Source organism: Neolamprologus multifasciatus, chromosome 17 (assembly GCF_963576455.1).
Source record: "Neolamprologus multifasciatus chromosome 17, fNeoMul1.2, whole genome shotgun sequence".
Classification (NCBI taxonomy): Eukaryota; Metazoa; Chordata; class Actinopteri; order Cichliformes; family Cichlidae; genus Neolamprologus; species Neolamprologus multifasciatus.
In genome coordinates this window covers 25120154-25141132 of record NC_140455.1, presented here as the reverse complement: position 1 = coordinate 25141132, position 20979 = coordinate 25120154, and the positions used below count along the sequence as shown (strand labels likewise).

The 20979-nt window shown below is 43.2% G+C and overlaps 1 protein-coding gene and 1 long non-coding RNA gene across 5 annotated transcripts in view; one reads left to right on the top strand and one right to left on the bottom strand.

Annotated features, from left to right (window-relative positions):
- LOC146499477 (uncharacterized) overlaps window positions 1–20979 on the top strand; it is a 102344-nt gene that overhangs the window by 38145 nt on the left and 43220 nt on the right. The gene's annotated exons all lie outside the window — the stretch shown is intronic.
- The window catches only part of bltp3b (bridge-like lipid transfer protein family member 3B), a 31880-nt gene continuing 12977 nt past the window's right edge, over window positions 2077–20979 (bottom strand). Inside the window, exons 5-25 of one of the 4 annotated variants that reach the window (XM_085138762.1) lie at window positions 20432–20621; window positions 20208–20348; window positions 19595–19762; window positions 18842–19022; window positions 18655–18738; window positions 18392–18553; window positions 18154–18303; window positions 17865–17980; window positions 17640–17781; window positions 16952–17145; window positions 16099–16845; window positions 15116–15801; window positions 12908–12991; window positions 12076–12224; window positions 10508–10665; window positions 10267–10417; window positions 9404–9445; window positions 6074–6333; window positions 5575–5680; window positions 5248–5405; window positions 2077–2706 (exon numbers count right to left, since the gene is read on the bottom strand). In XM_085138762.1, coding sequence (XP_084994888.1) covers window positions 2578–2706; window positions 5248–5405; window positions 5575–5680; window positions 6074–6333; window positions 9404–9445; window positions 10267–10417; window positions 10508–10665; window positions 12076–12224; window positions 12908–12991; window positions 15116–15801; window positions 16099–16845; window positions 16952–17145; window positions 17640–17781; window positions 17865–17980; window positions 18154–18303; window positions 18392–18553; window positions 18655–18738; window positions 18842–19022; window positions 19595–19762; window positions 20208–20348; window positions 20432–20621 — 4198 coding nt within the window. In that variant the 3' untranslated portion in view covers window positions 2077–2577. The remainder of the gene's footprint in view (window positions 2707–5247; window positions 5406–5574; window positions 5681–6073; window positions 6334–9403; window positions 9446–10266; window positions 10418–10507; window positions 10666–12075; window positions 12225–12907; window positions 12992–15115; window positions 15802–16098; window positions 16846–16951; window positions 17146–17639; window positions 17782–17864; window positions 17981–18153; window positions 18304–18391; window positions 18554–18654; window positions 18739–18841; window positions 19023–19594; window positions 19763–20207; window positions 20349–20431; window positions 20622–20979) is intronic. The other 3 variants (XM_085138759.1, XM_085138760.1, XM_085138761.1) reach the window with 3 other exon arrangements.

Sequence of the window (20979 nt, the reverse complement as noted above, 5' to 3'; positions counted from 1 at the left end):
TATTTAGTGCTCCTGTATAGGCTGAGATAAAGTGTAGAAACAGCAGAAATCGCTGAAGCACTAAAAGACCAGGAGAAACTGCCCATTTTAGAAAGACGGTTTCTTAGGTTTTCACAGGAAAGCAAAGAAACTATAAAGCTCCAGTATTAAATCAGCCAATGTGGTTTTTTTCTTATTAGCCAACAGTGATTAAAGCCCAGCTTTTAAAGTTTGGTAGCTAAAGAGGGAGCCTCATAATAGTCTGAAGCTGAAGACGACAACTGTTTGACAAGGGATAAGACAAAAACGCGTATATATAAACATCGTTCTGCCCCTGCTGGATTCAAACTATCCTACTCTAACAGTGCTAGGTTAATGCAGTGTTAAAGAGTTGGAGTTAACGTTTGGTAAAACTTTGTGCTATGGTGCTCATTTTCTATTGGTTTATTACGTAGTTGTCATACAATTATAATGCCCTACTAAGCATAATCATGTTCTATGCACACCCTCTGGGCCATTAACTAAATAGAAACTTCACCATTGAGCCAGAAACAGTCATAGAGACTGAAATTAGAGTTCTTAATGCTTGTAGTTTAGTTGCATAAAAATAGGCTGCGTTATTTATTTATTTTTTTTTAAGCGCTATTAAAGGAAATATCTACTCTCACGGTTCCTCCACCTTATATGGCCCAGACGGAGCAAAGCATGGTAACATTGTATTCTATGAAGGAAAACTCTTATTTAATGGCCAAATAGAGTAAGCAATTAATATGGGATTGATAGTGAGTTTAATAAAGAATGAATAGGCAACTAATAAGCAATGAGGTAATGGTGAATATGTTGATCTTAATATTTTAGATCAACATATTCACCATTATAAAAAACTTTTAAAACATAGCTCAGCGTTTGTGTCTTTTTCCAAAACAAATGCTCACAGACCAAAGCACAACGTCAGTGTGTTTTGTTTGTTCATGGCAGTTTGTGTTTCACATTTTTAAGCTACTGACAGCTATGAGCTTTAGACGTAGGCACGGTAAGTCTCATAATGAGCCGAGAAAGAACTGCAAAGAACTTCACACCTGACACTTAGAAAAAGTGAAACCTTTTCAGTCGGATAACTTTTATTATTGAGTATTTCAGCAGCTTTGACAGACAAAAATACAACTTATTATTACGTGTGTATTTTTTCTTTTTTCTTTTTTTAAGATAGTTTTTTTTTCCCCCCCCACCAAAAAAGAAAAAAAAAAGTCTAGGAAAAATGGGCCAAAATAAAGCAGACATAAAGTAAAACATTCCTCTTTAAGAAGACAGCTCTGTTAAAAATCTAATTTCAAGTCTGAATCGCTCATTCGTGGAGGCAACCAGCTGTGTTTCAGGAAACCAAACAAATCAAAACATTGTTTTAAATTAAAAAGAAAAAAAAAACATCCTGAAATGAATAAATGCACCTTCAGACCGATTTAATGTTCCGAATTGTCAGACGCCAAAAACTATCCTTTTGTGCTGTGCCGAAGCATGTGCTGTTAGAAAAGTCACTCCCCCTAAAGTAACAAGCGTGAGGCATGGGCACATGAACAGATAGTCTTTGTGCGTCCACGGAAAATAATAAAAAAACTAAAATGACATTAGATGGCAGATTAGAAAATTCACATAAAGACAAACACACACACACACTTAAGTAATCAGGCAGCTTTACGGTGCCCTAATTTTCCTCTTTTCTCAGAGTGGATGTTTATTTCCACTGTCTCTACTCGTCGGCTCAACTTTTCTCTCACAGTTCTGATTGTTGTATTTACATTGCCTCAGTTTTAAAAGTGCAGCACATGTTAAGGAGCTATTTACACATAATTAAAAAAAATAAAATAAATGGGGATGGGTGCGGGCGGGGAGGAACAGACTGGTGTCAAAGCCATGGAAATTCACACTTTACTTGTAAAGAAATGCTTGTTCTGACTGAGACATACACTCATTCAACTGAATCACTGCAAAATCATTCAAAGTTCTGTAGAAAATAGTTATGTGTTCCCATTCTTGCACAATATACACTGTACACGCTGCGAGGATGAGCAGGAACATGATTCGTCGCTCCCCTCTGAATATGAAAGCGCTGGATTACAAATCGAATTTCAGCGCAGTGCAAAGTAAGACATTCCTCTGAAGATACGACATTCAGCGTTTCCCCATGCCTACAGGTCTGAGTGAAGCTCACTGAAGAAAAGCTGGGATGCTTTTTTTAAATGAAACTTGAACAACAGAAGCAGGTTTCTGGGAATGGTTTTCTGTAGGCACGACCAAAGTTAGAAATCTCATCCTCTTGCTGTCTCACACAAACACACACAGGTGCGCTTTTTATCCTTCTTAGCGCTGCAAACATGTGAATTGTCCACAATTAAAAGTGGAAAACATAAAACAGATGACAAGTGTGTAAAAATGCGTTTTCTCAGAGTCGTCAAAGACTCAGGATTGTTTTATTTGTATAAGTCTGAAGTCACGCAGTGGCTCGTGAAAAGGGAGCCGCCACTGTAGTTTAAAAAAAAAAAAATCATCTTCTTTTCCTTCTTATTTTGCGAGACTTGTCGGGTCTTAGAGAGTGGCGGTCTAGCTGGTGCTGACTTTAAGGCTCTTCAGTCGGTGAAGCAGCGAGTCCTTCTCCATCTGAGCCTCAGCCAGCGCCATCTTTGCCCGGGAAAGCTCCACCTTTAAACATTCATTCTCTTCGATCAGCATCTGAAAGAAGAAATAAACAAACATCACAATCTGCCCCACATACAGAATATGGAACATTTCATCCTTCATTGACTGCTGACATTCTCAGCAGTTCAGTTGCTGTTAATCAGCCAGCTCCAACCATTCCAGTCTCAGTTTCCCTACAGGTATGAAGTCATTCAGGTGTCTCATCGGTAGGCTTAATATTATACCCCCCCAGGGATCGCTGCTTATACGAAGACTTGAGAAATACTGCTTCTTTGGAAAGTTGGGCTGAACAGAAAACATAACGACTGCAGCAAGTTTTACCACAAAGAGGAAGAAGAACAAGCAACGGCTACAGTGAACAGTTTCAGGGGCTTTTCATGTCTGATTCCACTGAACTATAGTGTGGCTTTTGCACATAATGACTTCTGTCTTTTAGCCGTGACCAAAAAGCCAGATGAGACAATAGGTCTTAGCTGCCTACAGTATGATGCAAAATTCTTGAGTCATTTCTCATTTCTTTATATTGTGCTTGCAAAGAGACAGATTTTGTGGTAATATTTCAAAGCGGTCTTAATCAATAGAAGAAATGGACAGAGACCATTTACTGAACATTTAGACTCTTTGTTACTAACATCCAGTTTCAAAAACACAATTTGTTCATAAACAGTAGTTTTGCACCTACAGGGTGATCCCCAGAGAGCTATTAGCTAAAAGCTCAGTGTATCTCGGCATAGTGTGCAGTGTGTCTTTAAAACAAATTTGAGGAACCTGAAAAAGTGGAGGACAAAAGGGGAAGAAAAAAAAAAGCTATCTATATATGAAAGTCATCATCTCCTTAAGAAATAGGAAAATATCCAGTCAAAACCTGAAACAGGACCTGAGAGATGCATCTGACCCTTCAGCTGATCTCACTGAAAAGCCTTCAGTTAATCCAAAATGCTGCAGCAAGAGTACTGACAGGGACTAGAAAGAGAGAGCATATTTCTCCTGTTTTGGCTTCCCTTCATTGGCTTCCTGTTAAATACAGAATTGAATTCAAAATCCTGCTCCTCACATACAAGGTCTTAAATAATCAGGCCCCATCTTATCTTAATGACCTTGTAGTACCATATTTCCCTATTAGAGCACTTCGCTCTCACTCTGCAGGCCTACTTGTTGTTCCTAGAGTATTTAAAAGTAGAATGGGAGGGAGAGCCTTCAGTTTTCAGGCCCCTCTTCTGTGGAACCAGCTTCCAGTTTGGATTCGGGAGACAGACACTATCTCTACTTTTAAGATTAGGCTTAAAACTTTCCTTTTTGCTAAAGCATATAGTTAGGGCTGGACCAGGTGACCCTGAATCCTCCCTTAGTTATGCTGCAATAGATGTAGGCTGCCGGGGGATTCCCATGATGCATTGAGTTTTTCCTTTCCAGTCACCTTTCTCACTCACTATGTGTTAACAGACCTCTCTGTATTGAATCATATCTGTTATTAATCTCTGTCTCTCTTCCACAGCATGTCTTTTATCCTGTCTTCCTTCTCTCACCCCAACCGGTCGCAACAGATGGCCGCCCCTCCCTGAGCCTGGTTCTGCCGGAGGTTTCTTCCTGTTAAAAGGGAGTTTTTCCTTCCCACTGTCGCCAAAGTGCTTGCTCATAGGGGGTCATATGATTGTTGGGCTTTTCTCTGTATCTATGAAGCGCCTTGAGGCGACATTTGTTGTGATTTGGCGCTATATAAATAAAATTGAATTGAATTGAATTGATCCATCTACTGTTCACTGACGCTTCATCAGAAATGGTCTCGCCATCCAATATCTGTATCTGGAAAGCACCTGATTGGCAGTGAGTTCATTTTTCAGCACAGTGATCCCAAACACATAATAAAAACATACCAGGACAGAAAAACACTATCATTCAGAGACTGGCCTCCTCAGAGCCTGGACCTCACCATTACTGACGCAACATGGGATCATCTTGACAAAGAACGAAACAAAAGGCAGCTAATATCCAAGGAAGAGCTTTGGATGTCCTCCAAGAAACCTGGAGAACTATTTGTGAAGACTACTTAAAGAAATTACAAGAAAGTTTGCTTAAGAGAGTTCAGGCTGTGCTGAAGAATAAAGGTGGTCAATAAATTGCTGCACCTAATTTCCATTTTTCCAGCAAAATAAATGCAGAGAGGCTCAAGACTTTAAACAGTATTGTAATTCCAAACAGACCCTCACCGTGGGATAAAGTTTAAAAGGTAATTTAGCTATTTTGGTGGCAATAAATAAGCATCGAGTAGATTGTAGATCTGGCTGAAAATGCAATGCTTTTCCTAAGTTTCTAAATATCACTCCCACTGGAAACAAACTGAAGCCAAACACAGAACTGGAATAGCTTTACCAAAGCAAAACCTGGCACACCATGCTTCAGCCTCCAGAATGATCAGAAAGAAACAACATTCTCATTTGGAGCTGTTTGTAGGAGAAAATGATGAAGAAGAACAACAAAAACATGAACATCAACACTGTTTGCACATGTGGTGTTTGTTTGTTTGTTTTTTTGCCTCTATTCTCTCTTTCCACTGTGTTTTGCTGTCTTTCTCACCTTCTCCTTGTCAGATGGAGGGGGGCTGGTAGGCGGAGCCTGAGTCTGCGTCGCCTTTGAAACACCACAGATGCCGCCCATAGTCTCAGGGACTGGACTCAGAGAGCTGTCAATCACTGAGGCCGCTTGCTTGGGTTTGGCCTCTCCTGCTCTATCCACTGTGAGGAAAAAGAGAAAGGCAGAAGAGGAGGGAGTTCGGATGTGTGGATGCAGCGAGCGTGGACTTTAAAAAGCCACTTAATAGGTCATCTTATATAACTGCAGTGAATCAGCGCTGGAGTGGAGGTGGAAATATCTGGCAGATGAAAATGCGTGCACGTTTGTCACCTCCTATAGAGAAAGACCCGTCGTCTCTTCTGTGTACGATGAGGCTGTCGATGTGCAGCATGACCGGCGAGGGCTCCGAGTCGGGATTATCACGAGGGTCATCATCCTGCAGGAGACACAGCACATGTTGTTGGGACTGAGTGTACAGGAGACAGAATGAGGGAGGCGTTTAGTCCACATCCATTTCCTCAAATCAGTTCCACAGCAAAGCTGCTTGACCATGAAATAACCAAACAGAGTAGAAAGGCCTTTTCTTTCTGTGTCATTAAACCTTTAGTTCAAATCCAAACGCCAATTAGGCCACAGTTCAAAATATTTAACTTGGTAACAAGAGGGTGCTTTAGTCTGAGGCAGTGAGTTATGGGCTCAATTAGTAAAACTGGATTTGAAGCAATGAGACAAATTTCCCACTGAAACAGTTCTGTTGGTGTTCTGTAACAGTAACCTCGGGGTAAAACACAAACTTTGCAAAGTACGACACTGAAATAAGTCTTTTCACCTTTAAATCAATGTGTGTGTCCCTGATGCTGATCTCCATGGGCAGCACCTGGGAGGCCGAGTCGTCCTCCAGGAAAAGGGCAAGGTTGCGGAGCGAGGACATCATGAAGCTCGCCGTGTAATCGTGAAGCTGCAGCTGGAGGAAGCCGTTACGTTCAGCCAACGGGGAGTGGGCGGCGGCCCAGGGACCGCTTTCCAGCCGAGCCCGGACCGCCGGACCACGAAGGCCCTGGATGGATGCAGAGCTGGTCTCGCCGCCAGCTGGGAAGGAAGAGATATAAGCTGTTAACATCAACGTCACATTTGTGAAGCGTGGAGATAAGTCAGCTTAAATACACCCGACATTAAAATCCACCCAACATGAAATAAGGCTGGTGTGTCTTTTGAAAGTGCCCAGGAATCTGACAAGAAGCAAATTCCACTTCTTGTCTAATTCAAGATTTGGACCGTTTTAATCTCTCTGTGTAATCAGGTCAAACCATCAGCTGATATTAGCTGACTGCAAACGTTTATCTCGAGATGTTTTTGAACCTACTATGAACACTGGTCTCAAATTTATGTCAGAGAAAAAAAGATGGTGCCAAAATCTCTCTTTTTTTCCTTTTTCATTCCCTTTTCTCCACATCAGTGTAGAGTCACTTTATTAGGTACACCTTGCTAGTACTTGGTTTGATCACTTTTGGCTTCAGAAACAACTTAACTCTTCATGGCACAGATTCAACGAGGTGCAGGAAACATTCCTCTGAGATTTTGCTTCATACTGACATGACAGCATCAAGCAGCTGCTGCAGATTTATCCAGTGGATGGAAGTAGGAGATATTTGAGTAAAGGACACTCATTTTCATGCTCAAGAAACCAGTTTAAAATGAGTTTTGTGACATTGGATGTTGCAAGCAGTCATCAAACAGTCGGTACAATATGGGCAGACATAGTCGGCAACAATACTCAGGAAGGCTGTGGTGTTTAAATGATGCTCGGTTGATACTATGGGGTCCGAAGTGCACGAAAAAAAACCCACTATTATCCCAAACAATTACTCTACCAGCAGCTGTTTAAACTGTGGATACAAGGCAGGATGGATCCATGCTTTCTTGCTGTTTAAGCTAATTCTCACCCTGCCATCCAAATGCTGTGGCAGAAATCAAGAATCATCAGACTCTTTGGGTGCTACCATTCATGTGGATGTCACTTACCACCCACCAAAACACTGCAGCGGACCAAGCACACCATGTCACACTACCAAAAACTGCTCAGAGACCGCTAAAAGAATGTCACAAAGAGCTTTGGGCACTGAACCTCGAATTATCTCCAACCAAACCTGAGCATCGGTGATTTCCACAGAGGTGTCACCCCGCAAACTACATCATGAAAAGGATCCACTGCTAACACCCACCAGGTGGGACTATACACTATTAGGCAGATGGTTTTAATGCTGTAGCTGAGCAGGGCATTTAACACATTAAAGTTTAATATGCTCACATTGTTGTCACGGTGAAGCTTAAGGACGTTCCTTACTTCTTAAAATGTGTCAAAAACATCTCGAGGTCATCACGGTTACTTCTTGTAAATAAAGAGTGAATTTTAATATCAGGTTTACACAAGCTCAAAGTAAGAGATGGGATGAATGAAAAGACAGAGGAAGAATAACATCAGAAAGACGAGTGGGAGACGGACTTGAACAAAAAGTTAAAAAGAAAGAAAGAACGAAAGAAAAGAAGCCGGAAGGATTTAAGAAAGTGGGCTGAAGGAGATCTTTTACAGTCCCATCGGCTCTTTGCAGCTGTAATGTTTAATTATTTCCAAAGACTGGGGACTTGAGGGTTTGGTGGAAAATACAAGCAAAAGTTTTCATTTAATACTTTATTTATTATATGAATAAAACACCTAGCACATCTAAGCTCCAAGGAGCTGAAAAGAAAAAGGTTTGCTGGTGTACTAATGAAAAAAAAAAAAAAAAAAAAAAAAAAAAGAGAGTTTCACCCCTGAAAGACTTGAATATGACTACAAGAACTACAAAATGTGACTGTAACAATCCTGTTTTTCTTTTTTTTTGCTGGTTTGTCATGAGAAACAGAAGTAAAGAAGACAAAAAAAATGAGTACAGAGAGAAAGAAGACGTGAAGTGAGAAAAGTCACAAGGAGTTGTTTTACGTTAACGTCAGCACACAAAAGGGGGACGTTCACTGGGCAAGTGCACAAATACAGACAAGTTTTTGAACAGGTGAGAGAGTCGCAATAGGAACACTTAGCAAGGCATGAAAATGGCCACTTAAAGAAATCACTTTTATTATGACAGCGAGAAGCGCGTCACTTCCCTTTCAAACGCTCTCTAAAGGACAGTCAGGAGAAGGTTAATACTGTAGGGCAACTGCACGCCTAGCAAAAACACTCAAAGACACACACACACACACACACACCAAATTCTGTCAGCTTTTCCTCAGATAAAATTGCATATTCTCTCAATCCTGAGCAGCCAGGGTTGAGGGGAAGAGAGGGAAGATGGGAGTGGGTGAGGAGAGAGAGCGAGGGAGCCAGCAGCCAAGAACTGAATGACTGTGATAAGACAGGGAGGGGAGGGAGGGGAAATGGCCTACAGAGGGAGAGAGATGAAGGAAAGGAAAGGTGAAGGAAAGGGAGGGGTGAATGACAGAGGATTAGTAGGAAGATGGAGTAGGACCTGGAGGGAAGAGTGAAAAGGAAGGTGGAGGGAAACAAAGAAGGAAGAGGGGGGAGGTAGGATAGCTTTTGTGAGATAGGAGAAGGAGAGGAGGCGAGGGGTAAAGCTGGCATTTCTCTCATTGCCTGAATCACTGGACTGAAACTGCAAAGTCTGCTGCAGTGGAGAGATGAGGTAGTAGGAGGGAAAAAGAAAAAAAAAAAAAAAACAGGGGAGGATGGAGAGAGAGAGAGAGGGTGAAAGAGGAAGGATGGGAGGATTTGGGGTTAAAGCTGTGAGCACAAAAAGTAGCTGTTACCCTAAATATGGCACGAATGTGCGTAGATTTGAAGGTTGCAGGCCTAATGTTGCAAATAATGGGACCACTCACTCCATTACGGTCACATTTATCCTCTGTTAAGTGCCACACACACACACACACACACACAGTACCACATAAGGACCCTGTGCTGCTGCTGCTGCTAAAAAAAGGAGCAAACACACACTCCTCATGCGTTGCAACACACGCCGTCTGCATCTGCAGCGCATGCCACTGAGCAAGTCCTGCAAACCGTAACACACACACAAACAAACACGTACACAGATGGAAAAAGAGGCACCAATGCAAGCATGCACGCTAGGCTACAGATGGTGCATTAACACACAGCAGTTACCTTGGCTGCTTTGTGCAGGTATTGGTACTGAACACACCATACCTGTGGGGAGTTATGGAGGGTAAATAAAAAAGGTGAAGGGGGTGGTGGTAGTGGTGGGCTGTTAATGTGCGAGTGTGTGTGCACTTGAGAAGATAAGTGGATTCAGACTCAGGCTGCATTCATCTACCAATCATCACACAGGGATGTGCCATGAAATGTCTGGCTTTGTCCCAGAAACTCCACCAAGGATGGCAATTCATTCTCAAATCTGAGAAGCACTCAAAGCCTTAAATGATCAATAAATCACTGCTGTAACTGAGAACGTCCCCCCCCCCCCCCCCAACACTTTCTATATATCACCTTCCTGCTTTCACTGGCATCTGCTGAGAGAGAAACGTGGATGTCCTGATGTAAGCTGCTGTTCACCCCATCATTTCAAGTGTGAACAACATTTTTTTTTAATGTCAGGAGGTGTCGCCTCAGTATCTTGATGGTCTGTTCTAGGACCTTTATCACATGTTCCTTCCTCTCCCTGTCCTAATGATCCCTCTTACTCTCTGAAACACTCCACCCTCCACCTCCTCAAAAAAAATATTTGAAAAAATGGATAAAAAGCCACAAAAAAAGCTGTAGCTGGATTGAGTCTAAATCCATTAACAAACACAGGTGCACACAATTTTACACAATTTTAATTTTATTAGCACTGGTTTTGCTAATTATCAATTGGCAATGTGGCAATATTCATGTGATAGTTTGGCATTTGTAACATTTAAATAAAAAACACTCAAAAATAATTAGAGCTCACATAAAAAGCTGTTTGTCTCATGCTCATTCTCAGTCAAAACTTTAAAACATGCGCGTAGCTGACTTGCATTTCTTACCCAGGCTGCGGTTGCTGAGGTACTGTCTGAGGCTGACATTTCCCAGCTGGCTGGGTGTGACCCGGCCCACCTCCAGAGCCACGGCTGTGCTCTCGCCCATGGCCTCCATGCCCACACACACCGACTGCACCTTCAACACCAGCACTGACACCTGGAGGTGAGGAATACATATTTTAAAATCGAATAAGCTGCGCATGCTGGCTTTTTATTGTTCATCCCAAAACCACGCTCTGTTTCTTACTGTATCTTTGGTGGGCTCATCAATGCTCTGTGATGCTGCGCTGGCAGAGTCGGGGGACTCTCCCCCCTCGTGCTCCTGACCAGTCGCTGCCTCGATGGCGCTCTCTGTGGTGCTTTGTTCACTGACGACGTCCTTGAAGCCTGAGATGGACACGTCGTCTGCAAAGTACATAAAGGAATACAAATGTGACTCACACAGACAAATAAACACATGTATGATCATGATAAAGAGAACCATACACCCTCTGAACTCTAACGTTTTACATAACACATAATAAAAAGGATCTGTTATAAACTAAGTGCATGTCGTGATCCAATAGTTTGCAGAACCACCTACAAGAGCAATAACTGAGCTCACCTTTTTCTGTCTAGCTTAATGGGTGTCTCAAAGTCCTTAAGAAGGAATTTTGGCAACTCCTTTTTAACAACACTGCTACTTTAGTTCATTGAAGTTTGCAGACATTCGTTAATGCACAGGTCTCTTAAGATCCCACCACAGCAGCTCAATCAGGTTGAGGCCACTGCAGCACCTTTATTCTTTTCTTTTTCAGCAATTCTGTTGTAAATTAGCTACTTTGCCTGGAATCATCGTCTTGTAGCATGATCCAATTTGGGCCAAGCTTTAGCTGGACTCAATGACTGCAAAAGGTGCCTATGTCCTATGGTTGCAAAACATGCCCAGGCTTTCTCAGGCTCAGTGTCAGGCTTTCTCCAAATATAGGGCTGTGAATCATGTCCAAACACCTCCACTCTGCTCTCATCTGTCCAAAGGACATTGTTGCAGAAGTCTTGTGGTTTGTGTAAGCTGTGCTGCCACGTTCTTTTTAGAGAGAAGAGGCTTTGCCCTGACAACCATTCCAAACGCGCCGTACTTGTTCAGTCGTTTTTCTAGCTATGCTGTCATGAACTTTAAATTTTAAGACACGAACCTGTCTTGTTCAGTCCTGTAGTGTCTGAGATGTAGCTCTTGGGTTTTTACAGTTTATCTGAGCATTGCAGGGGTCTGAACATCTGGTGAATTTGTTACATCATCCACTCCTGGGAAGATTGGCAACCGTGTTGAATGTTTCCCACTTCTAAATAGTCACTCAGTGTAAGATGATGGACTTCATACTGTTTGAAAAAATGCCCAAAACCCTCCCAGTTTACCAAAACCTCAGCTTTTACAAGGGTGGTCACACTTACTGATGAGCAGTTAATCAAGTGCATCTGATTAACAGCACCTGCCTACTATTTACCCTCTTAATCCCTATGGAAGCCTTAAGGCTGTAGTTATTTTTTTCCACACGCAGCTTCTGCATTGTTAGCCTAAATTTTGTTGATGCAGTATAGTATATCATGTTTTGCATTCATTAGCGTAACTTTTTCCTTTCTCATGTAATCCAGTTCACCAACGCACAACCAGCACAATGCTGCCACCTTAAGGCCAAACAGCAAGCTGCAACTACACCTACACAAATCATTAAATCTTGATCCCTGTGGAGATATCCTCTACTCCATGAAGCACATAAGAAGTCCAAAGGTCAGGATAAAATGGTGGAGCTCAGTGCAACTACACGATATTTTTACCTCTTTCCAGCAGACTGTAAGTGTCTCCATCCTCCATCAGGTAGCTATCTATGGAGATGTTGTCCAGGGACTGCAGAGAGGGGCTCTTCTTCATATTTTTATAGGACACAGAGAAACTGGACTGGGAGCGATCGCGCATCAAACGACCACTACAACACACACACACACACAGGCGCATGAGGAGGTGTGACAGTAGTGACCATAATCACTCCGATCACTCCGTTTCTGCTTGAGGTACAATTTTCATGCATGCGATTAATTCTAAGTTATGACTAATTTATGACAGACTGAGTAACAGTGACATAAAAAAGGAGTCCAGTGAAACTATTTCATCACATCTGATAGGAGTTTGTGTTATGCCGACACTAGCCGACACCACAGTGCTCTCTCTGAGCTGACAGAGCCTACTCGACAAGTCATGAATTAAATATCGCTTCATTCCTTTGTGTAGTGTTGTTTAAGGTCATGTAAGAACCAAGTGTGCTAGCCTCACCAGAGCACCAGAAATAATCTCAAGAAAAATTCAGATCAGACAAAAAAGTAAAGCTGCTCTCGTCAGACTGGGAACACAAGCCTGGGGAGGAGGAAAACTGTCACAAAGGAAGAGCTTCCCATTTCATCTCTACCATGAAGGGTTAACAAATAGACAGCAAACAGAGGGGAGAAAAAAAATTAACACATACAAACATGCGCTCATGCAAATGCATGCCCAAAGAGGATGCACATATACACATTTGCATTTGTACTCATCCACAGACTACAAGCACAAGGACACACACAGGGTACATGTACACCCTCATTAGCACAGCTAGTCACAGATCCAGTGGCTTACATGTTGGACATGGAATAAAGGGAGGTGGATCTGCTGGAGTTTGAGGAGCTGAGGAGATCAGATACCACAGACAAACTTCCTTTCCTTGATAGAGAGAAAACACACACACACGCACACCCCGCATGGGTCAAAGCAAAGGTCAAGAGGCAGAAAAGGAAATGAATGAGTTAAGACACAGAACATCCAAATGTCGACAGACGGCAGATGAGAAAACACATGTAAGAAAAGACAGCAGCTTGTGGCTGGCCAACATTCAGAAAGTGAGACAGGTGATGTGAGACGACTGAACATTCAGACTGACGAGCGCTCATGTGGGAATTTGACACACAGCTCTTGTGTTCAGGAATAGACATGAAATTAGTGAGAGAAAGACTCATGTAGGTCAATGAGAGCGAGGCACAGAGGGCTTTCTGAAAAAGCTGTCTGGGTCATTTAACAAAAGTCTGACAACTGTGACATACGATCACTTCTCTGGATTCAGCACCGCAACGCTATTTAAACAGGGTGCAAATCATCTAGTAGAAAATATGTTTGTTGGTTTACTTATAAAATCTAATAGATACTTGGTTTTTTGACATTATGTTTGCAGCTAAGGGTGTACTCAGCACTTAGTACAGTTGTCTTATACTGTGCCTACACACTCCTGCTCCCCATATTTTACTCCATTGCTTTTCTTTCTCTCTTATAAAAGGCATAACTAGTTTCATATGACGGTCATCTAAGGAAACACTTTAAAATCAAGTCATCAGCTGAACATTTCTGGACTACTTATTGAAGGTTGAACTAGTCTGGAAGTGGTTTAAGTGGTATGTTTCAAGCTTTAAAGATCATATGGAAATTAAGATTTCAGCTTCAAACATTAAGATTGTTTGAGTTTGTTTCCCCCGCCCCCCCCCAAATTACACATTTGATTACTCTTTCTCGTCTCACCCAAACTGGTCAGTGCAGATGTCTGCCCATCCCTGAGCCTGGTTCTGCTGAATGTTTTATTCCTGTTAAAAGGGAGTTTTTCTTCCCACTGTCACCAAAGTGCTTGCTCATAGGGTGTTCATATGACTGTTGGGGTTTTCTCTGTTGTAATATTGTACAATCGACCTTACAATATAAAGCGCCTTGAGGCAACTGCTGCTGTTATTTGGGCGTTGTATAAATAAAATTGAATCAAAACTTTTTCGAACTCCACCCATAAAAAACAAACATATCCCAATTTAAAGTTGCCTGTTGTCACTTTCAAGGGCCTATTTTTGCGTTTCTCCGTTATATTTGGATTACTCCATGGAAGCCATGATCTGATCTGCAAATGCATATTTGCAATTTCACCGTTTCCTCCCTGGTGACGAGAGCGCCGTTTCCAGCTACAAGCGCGCTCTTCAGCACAGAAGAGAACAGAGTATCCAAATTGAAGGAAACACTTCAAGACTAACACAACCGGGGGCATCCTTTTCTTAATAAAGAGTCCTGCTGTAACATCTTGACGCCTGAGAGAGAACGTCCTGAACTGTGGTGCAGCCACACCAACACAATCCCCCCTCAGCCCTGTTCGTAACATTTGGCTCCCTGCAAAGTTACATTTAGGTTGTAGGGTCACTTTTAATAAATGAAAACCAGGGCAAATCTCAAATGCACATGAACGAGTAGTCAGATCGACCAGAGAATGATCCAAACGCAGCAGGAGTGATGAAAGTGATAACACAAGGAGACGTCCTTTCAGGGGATATGTTTGTTTTTGTTTTTTTATGGGTGTGATTCAAGTCCTTGTATGGTAGCAAATTTGGGCTTTAGACCTTGGTTGGATAAAACAAGCATCTGTACAACATTAGTTAGGATGCTGACATTGTAATGGCCTCTTTAACATGCTTTCCCGACAGAAAAAGATTCTACAAAGATTAACTTGTTAATCAACAAAATCATCAGCAGACTAACCTTATTAAAATTATGCTTTGTTGAATCCTTAATATTTTTTTTGTTTATCTCTTGGTGTTCAGCACTAACTTAATAATGCACTTACACAGCCTGTACTGCAAGCATCTGATTCCTGGTAGAGCGATTCCTCTTCTGCAAATTTGTGATACTGAACTGTATAAACAAAACTAATTACTGGCTTATCTCAGCGGAGTCTAAATGATGAAGCAGCTCAGTTCTGCCTTAACGTATTAGTAATGACTCTGTTGTGGAAACTTAATAGCATTCATGAGACAAACTGAATACCTGGATATTGACTGAGGCATCTTTGCAGCCTTGTCTTTGTCACTCCAGTCTTTGCTGCTGAGTGGATCAGGCAGATGGTCACATGGTTGGTTTTTGGAGTCTAACCTAAATCCCATATCATCACCTCCAGACAACCCATCCATCAGCACCTCGCCACCTTCATCTGAACTCCCCCGCCCAGTCCTTTTAGCTGGAGTCCTCTCCTCCACTGACGTTTTGTGGTTCAAGTCGGGATGTGTAGTTGAAGTGGAAGCGGGAACGAGAGGTGCAGGAACCTGCATGGGTCCTCCCTCGAAGCCATCGCCACATAGCAGCTGGTCTACAGTGCAAGACTGCTTGGCTCCTCCACCTTCTGAGCCAGATCCTTCATTGCCTTTCTCTCCCCCGTCTCTCGCATTACTCGCAGGCTCCAGAGTTCCTCGGCTCTCTGAGGGCGACAGCTCCGAGCCTGGAGGAGATCCTGAACCCTCAGGCTGCGGAATGGGCTTCAGGAGCAGGGACACCTCTGCGCTTTTGAGCAGGAGGCCCAAGCAGACGGTGAACGGCTGGCGATCTGCCGGACGGTGGGAAGGATCCTTGCGGTCTCTCTTGGAGCTCATCTTCTCCAGATCCTGCTGTAGTGTCTGCTGCAGGGATTTGATGGTGCGCTGAAGCTGCATCAGAAACACATACTGCCGATGGCTTACCTAAACACACGCACAGAATAAAGGCATTATTAAAGATGTATAAATGTGTTAATGCTGTGAAGTTTTTCTCGGGGGGTTGTTAACTATCAAAGGTTTATTGTTTAACTTCTTAACTTTCCTGTCTCTTTTCAATCTGTGATGTTTATTCTTTTTATCCCTGTAATGGTAACAGGTCAGGTCAGAACTGTTACCATTACCAATTAAGTATAGATTTTCCTTCCTATTCAGGTTTCAAACCAACCAAAGATATTGAATAAAAAAAGCAAATTAGATACAAAAGCCTTTATGAAAAAATACCTGAGCGCTCAGATGCTTCTGCACATGCACCAACACATGCACATCTGCATCTTTATCTGATGACAAAGAGGAGGATGAGGAGGGCAGACTGTCTAGTGAGAGGGGTTTATGGAGACCATTACTGGCTGGCAGTGCTGAATTGCTATTGTGAGGTGATGATGTCGTTGCATCAGTGCTGTAATACTCCTTTAATAATCGCTTCCTCTGTAAACGTGCGACAGCCTCCGCTGACGAGCTTCTGGACAGTCCTGGTCCAGCAGCACTCCTCAGCTTCTCCTGATGCTGAACGAGCTTTGCTGGCTGACACGCCCACACAGTTAGAGGGAAGGAGTCCACAAAGGGCTGCGGCCGCCCTTTACCTCCACGGGTTCCTTCATAGTCCACCCAAAACTGGGCAAAGTGCAGTGCCCAAAAGTCAGTGGCAGCAGGCATCTTGAGGGCGTCCGTGCCCATCGTGGGCACCACCAGGCCCCGATAAATGTCGTGCAACTTGGTGTCCTGTTCGTGAGCGTGGCGCTGGAAGACGGGATGGAGGATGGGTAAAGAGGATGAGGAGCGAGGGAAAGAGGAAAAAGATGAACAGAAGAAGGGTTCCTCTTCAAAGGCCTGCAGAAGGGCTTCAAGGTGGGATCGTGTACAGTTGGCCGGGTGTCGGGTGTTAGTGGCTGCCATTTCTGAAGTCTGAATTGAGATGGAGCGAGGCAGGTCAGCAGGCGAAGAAGAGTCCTGATCAGTGGGAATTACAAGCTAGTGGAGAAATAATAATAATTTTTTAAAATAAAGCATGAATCCGAGAAAATACAGTCCAAGCTTCAAACCAGGAAATGGCCTATCCCTCTGCAATCCTTCTTACCTTCAGCATGAGGCCGTCAACCCTGATGTCAACATGCTCGTCCGGTTTTTGAGAGTCATTGAGCTTGTAGATCTCCATGAACTGCTCCAGACTCTGCCTCAGGTCGAGGGCAAAGAGGTTGAGCCACACCAGGCTGCGAGGATCCAGGACCAGCTGAAGAGCATTGAGCTGAGCATAAAGGTTTGGACACGGAACTGGAGGAGCAGAAACATGATGGAAAAGGTGGAAAGGTTACATAATATTTAGAAACACGTAGCAGAAAGTAATAAGACACTATACATATTAAAAAAAGAAGGAGGAAGGAATGGTACTTAATTTGCTAAATGTTATTTTCTTGGCTGCACACTCAAAGTCAGAAAAGTAAAAAACCTTTAGTGGCTCTCATAATGTGTGCTAATAGAGCTTGTGAGAAATCCATAAATGAATTAATTGGGTGATCCCTCATCCAGAGCACTGAGTGTAATTCAGAAAAATCAATGTTCTCTCAACCACACAGCAGTCAATGACTATCCCCACAGCTCACTGATTGGACTAAATTGACTCAAAAGTGTGATGGGAGATAGAAAACCTCCCATGAAGCAGAGCCCGGGTTTAGAAAAATTGTTATTTACACAGCGCACGATCAACTCATTTATTTGTGAGGTGAGAAAATAAATGTATCTCGAGTATTAAGGCACAAAAGTCTTACTAGGGTAGTCTTTTCCATCAGGGAAATAGTATTCTGTGAACTCTACATGGATGGCTGGCATCTCTGACGGAAGGTACAAGGACTTCTTATTACAGGAGATCATGGTCTTGGGGCTGGAGCGGCGCTGGTCTGCTGTTGAGACCTGAAAAATGAATTAAAGGTAGTTGAGAAAATGTATACAGCCTCACTGATTTCCTGCAGAAAAAGTCTGCAACATTTCTGAACCTGATAGATGCTGAAGTCAGCCATCCTGAGAACAATTGAGCTGGACATGAGCTGAGCCTTGGGAGTCTGAGGCGGAGGAGGACTGAAGGAAGCGCTGGAAGACGTGTTTATCTTACCTGGAGGGAAAAGAAGAAGGTATGTGTAGGTAAAACAAGAGGAAATGACTAAAAACACAACAGCAGAGAGGGCGGCAAACAGTGTCACAACTCAGTTCTCCAATGAGAAACTTCAGTGCCTAGACAAAGGTGTGTATCACCGCACCAAACTGTGCGCAAACACACCGCGATACCTGGCTCCAGGCACCAGCAGCACTGCGCTGGAGGCTGTGCGTGTGGGCTCCAATCTAGCAGTGAGGAGTGTGTCTCACTAAGCCCTACTGCTCCTCCTCCCGCTCCTTCCTGACTTCCTAGAGAGCCATACACATCGTCCCTAAGGGACACTGGAGGACAGAAAACCCACAGGGGTGATGTGCTGGGGGTACAACAAAAATGCACCTAACACCTGTGTGTGAGCGTGTGTGCTTTTACCATGCTTTGGGGAACTGTGTGTGTGGCTCGGGCCTTGCTGGTCTCGAACTGTGCTCTTTAACATCTCCACGTTGGTCCTGAATTCATCCAGGAGGCTCCGTGCCCAGCTCTCTCTTGTCTTAGTGGCGTCGCTGTAGTGCATCCAGTGAGCACAGCTGTCACCTATGGAGATTGAAATACAATTAATAAATTCTCTGTTTGTTTAAAGTAAACCATGTTTATTTTGTTTGGCAGATTACTGATCTCAACAGCTGAATTCATACCTGCTCTGTGGAAAGGGTAGTAGTCCAAAGTAATGGAGCTAAAGGAAAGCTGCATGGCTCCACCGGTTATCCTTTTATTGACGACTATACACCAGAAGCAAAAAACAAGAGACCTCAAGTTGAAAACAATCATGCTTGTCATTTGTGCGCTTAATAAAGTAAAGGCGTAAAGCTGCACACGCGTTACCTTTGTCCTTAGCATGGATATCATCGCAGATGTGCAGGTCTAGGTGCGTGATCTGGAGATGGTGCGATGTCTCACACACATCATAGGCGCTGAACAGCTTGGCCATGGTTGCACTCTGGTCAGCAGCTGAGGACGCCTGTTGGGTGCGCACCTGCTGGGCTGAAGGGGGCGGCGATGACACCTGGAGAACACAGAACGTTTTAAGTGTTGACGCTTTGCCCGTGTTATAAACACTCTGATAGATCATCCTATTCTTGTCACTGATGAGGTTTTCAGTTCATTTCCTACAAGAGTGACTCATGAAGATTGATGAGTCCAATAAAAAAAGATGAGCGGTGACGTACTCGGTGTTTCCACCAGGTGGCATATGAGGCCAATTTACAGGAAACAGATTCATTACTGTACAGTAAAGCTGCTGAGATATAGGAAGGTGTGAATATGAGTGGGCGATGGCTGTCTGTACATTTTGTGTCTTTGTGTGTGTGTAGAGAGCAGGAAAATAGGACACTGACTGAAAGATGCTAAAAAGCAACAGTGAAAGACATACTGTGGGCACAAATAGGGCATCAGACGTGATTTTGACAAGCATGAGGACTAAATATTACACCATGGCTCATTCACACACAATTAGAGCATGAACAGGAAGAGGAGGAGGAAATGGGAAAAATGGGGAGGGTGACAGAAAGAGGGGAAAAAACGTAAGAAAATATGATAAGCGTTCTCTATGCATGGAAAAAAGTCACTGACTGGTACCTGGTCTTCTGTGGCCATGCTTTTCCTCTGCTGTGCAGACTTCTCCATAGCCTCACTGAGGGACTTGGCATACTGCACCATAGCTTTGAGCTGAGAATCTGTCAGCACCCACAGGAGGTCATCCAAGATCAGAATCAGCTTGGAGGCCACCACGTTACAGTCTTTGATCTGAATCACACAGAAGAGTTGCAATAAACAAGCAATATGCAGGTGGAGGTTCGCCAAGAGTTTCCAGGAATGTAACATGACACCGAATTCACAAGAACATTTATCAGATTTAAAAAAACAAACAAACCGAATACAGGTTTTGCAGTTTAAGAAGCATCTGTATCTTTGTTTTTGTCCAATAGCAATTCAGCAGGCCAATTACTTTTGCTCCGCACACTAAAATCCCCTTTGTGTTGAAGAAACTGCATACTGGTTGCCATTTTGGCTGAAATAAACACCAGCTGTTTAATGAAGCACTGCTATTGGCCCTGCAGCCAGTGAGGCCACACAGAGGGGTCATTGTTCACAGTGGACAAGCCGATGTTGCCTAGAGTCTGGGTTTCAAGCCTGCTCCATCAAATGTCATAGCATGAATATCTGAAAGGGCACATGCGTGGTTTCTAACCCGTCTCTTGAGAGTGACTCGGATCTTGGATTGGTTGGTGATGAGGCGGATGGGGGCGCTCAACATCTCGTGCTCGGCGCTCTGGATAGCGTCGGCCTCGATCCGGATCATCTGCCAGCTGATCTCTTTAAATGTCAGAATCTGAGTGAAAGAAAAAAAGGCAGTAAATGAGAATGCTGTGTGTCAAAATACCCTTATTTTGTTTAAAACTAACAAATACCGACCTCTCCTCTCTGGGGGTCCTGAATGCGAGTGAAGCGTAGGTCACTGATGCTCCAGCTGGTGTTGACGCTGTAGACCTGCAGCTGGGAGAGCTCAAAAGAGGCGTTAAAGGCCTTGGCACTGATCCGGATGATAATGGAGTTGATTGATAAGGATATGCCCTCTACCACCTTCTCAGCAAAACCATATTCACTGTAAGATGCACAGAGAGGGGGGCAATAGATCATTAGTAGCCTGTCAGTCATCTGCGTCTTTCAACAAACAAAAACCTCACACATTATCTAAATAACCCCCATGTTTTGTATTCATTAATTTTTGAAGATAAGCTTTATTGATCACTCATAGCTGTACAACAAGCAAAGTAAATATTAGTCTTATCTCTGAACTTTGATTTGTGACCTTTATGATCAGAAATAAACTCCCATCCCATTGTTAACTCATAAAAATGACCCTTTTTTATACTAGTGGTTGAGTAATTAATATTTGCTAGAGTGGGAAGGGTTTAAGTGCTAGTACTCTGACACTATTTTAGCTGCCCCTCAGAGTCATT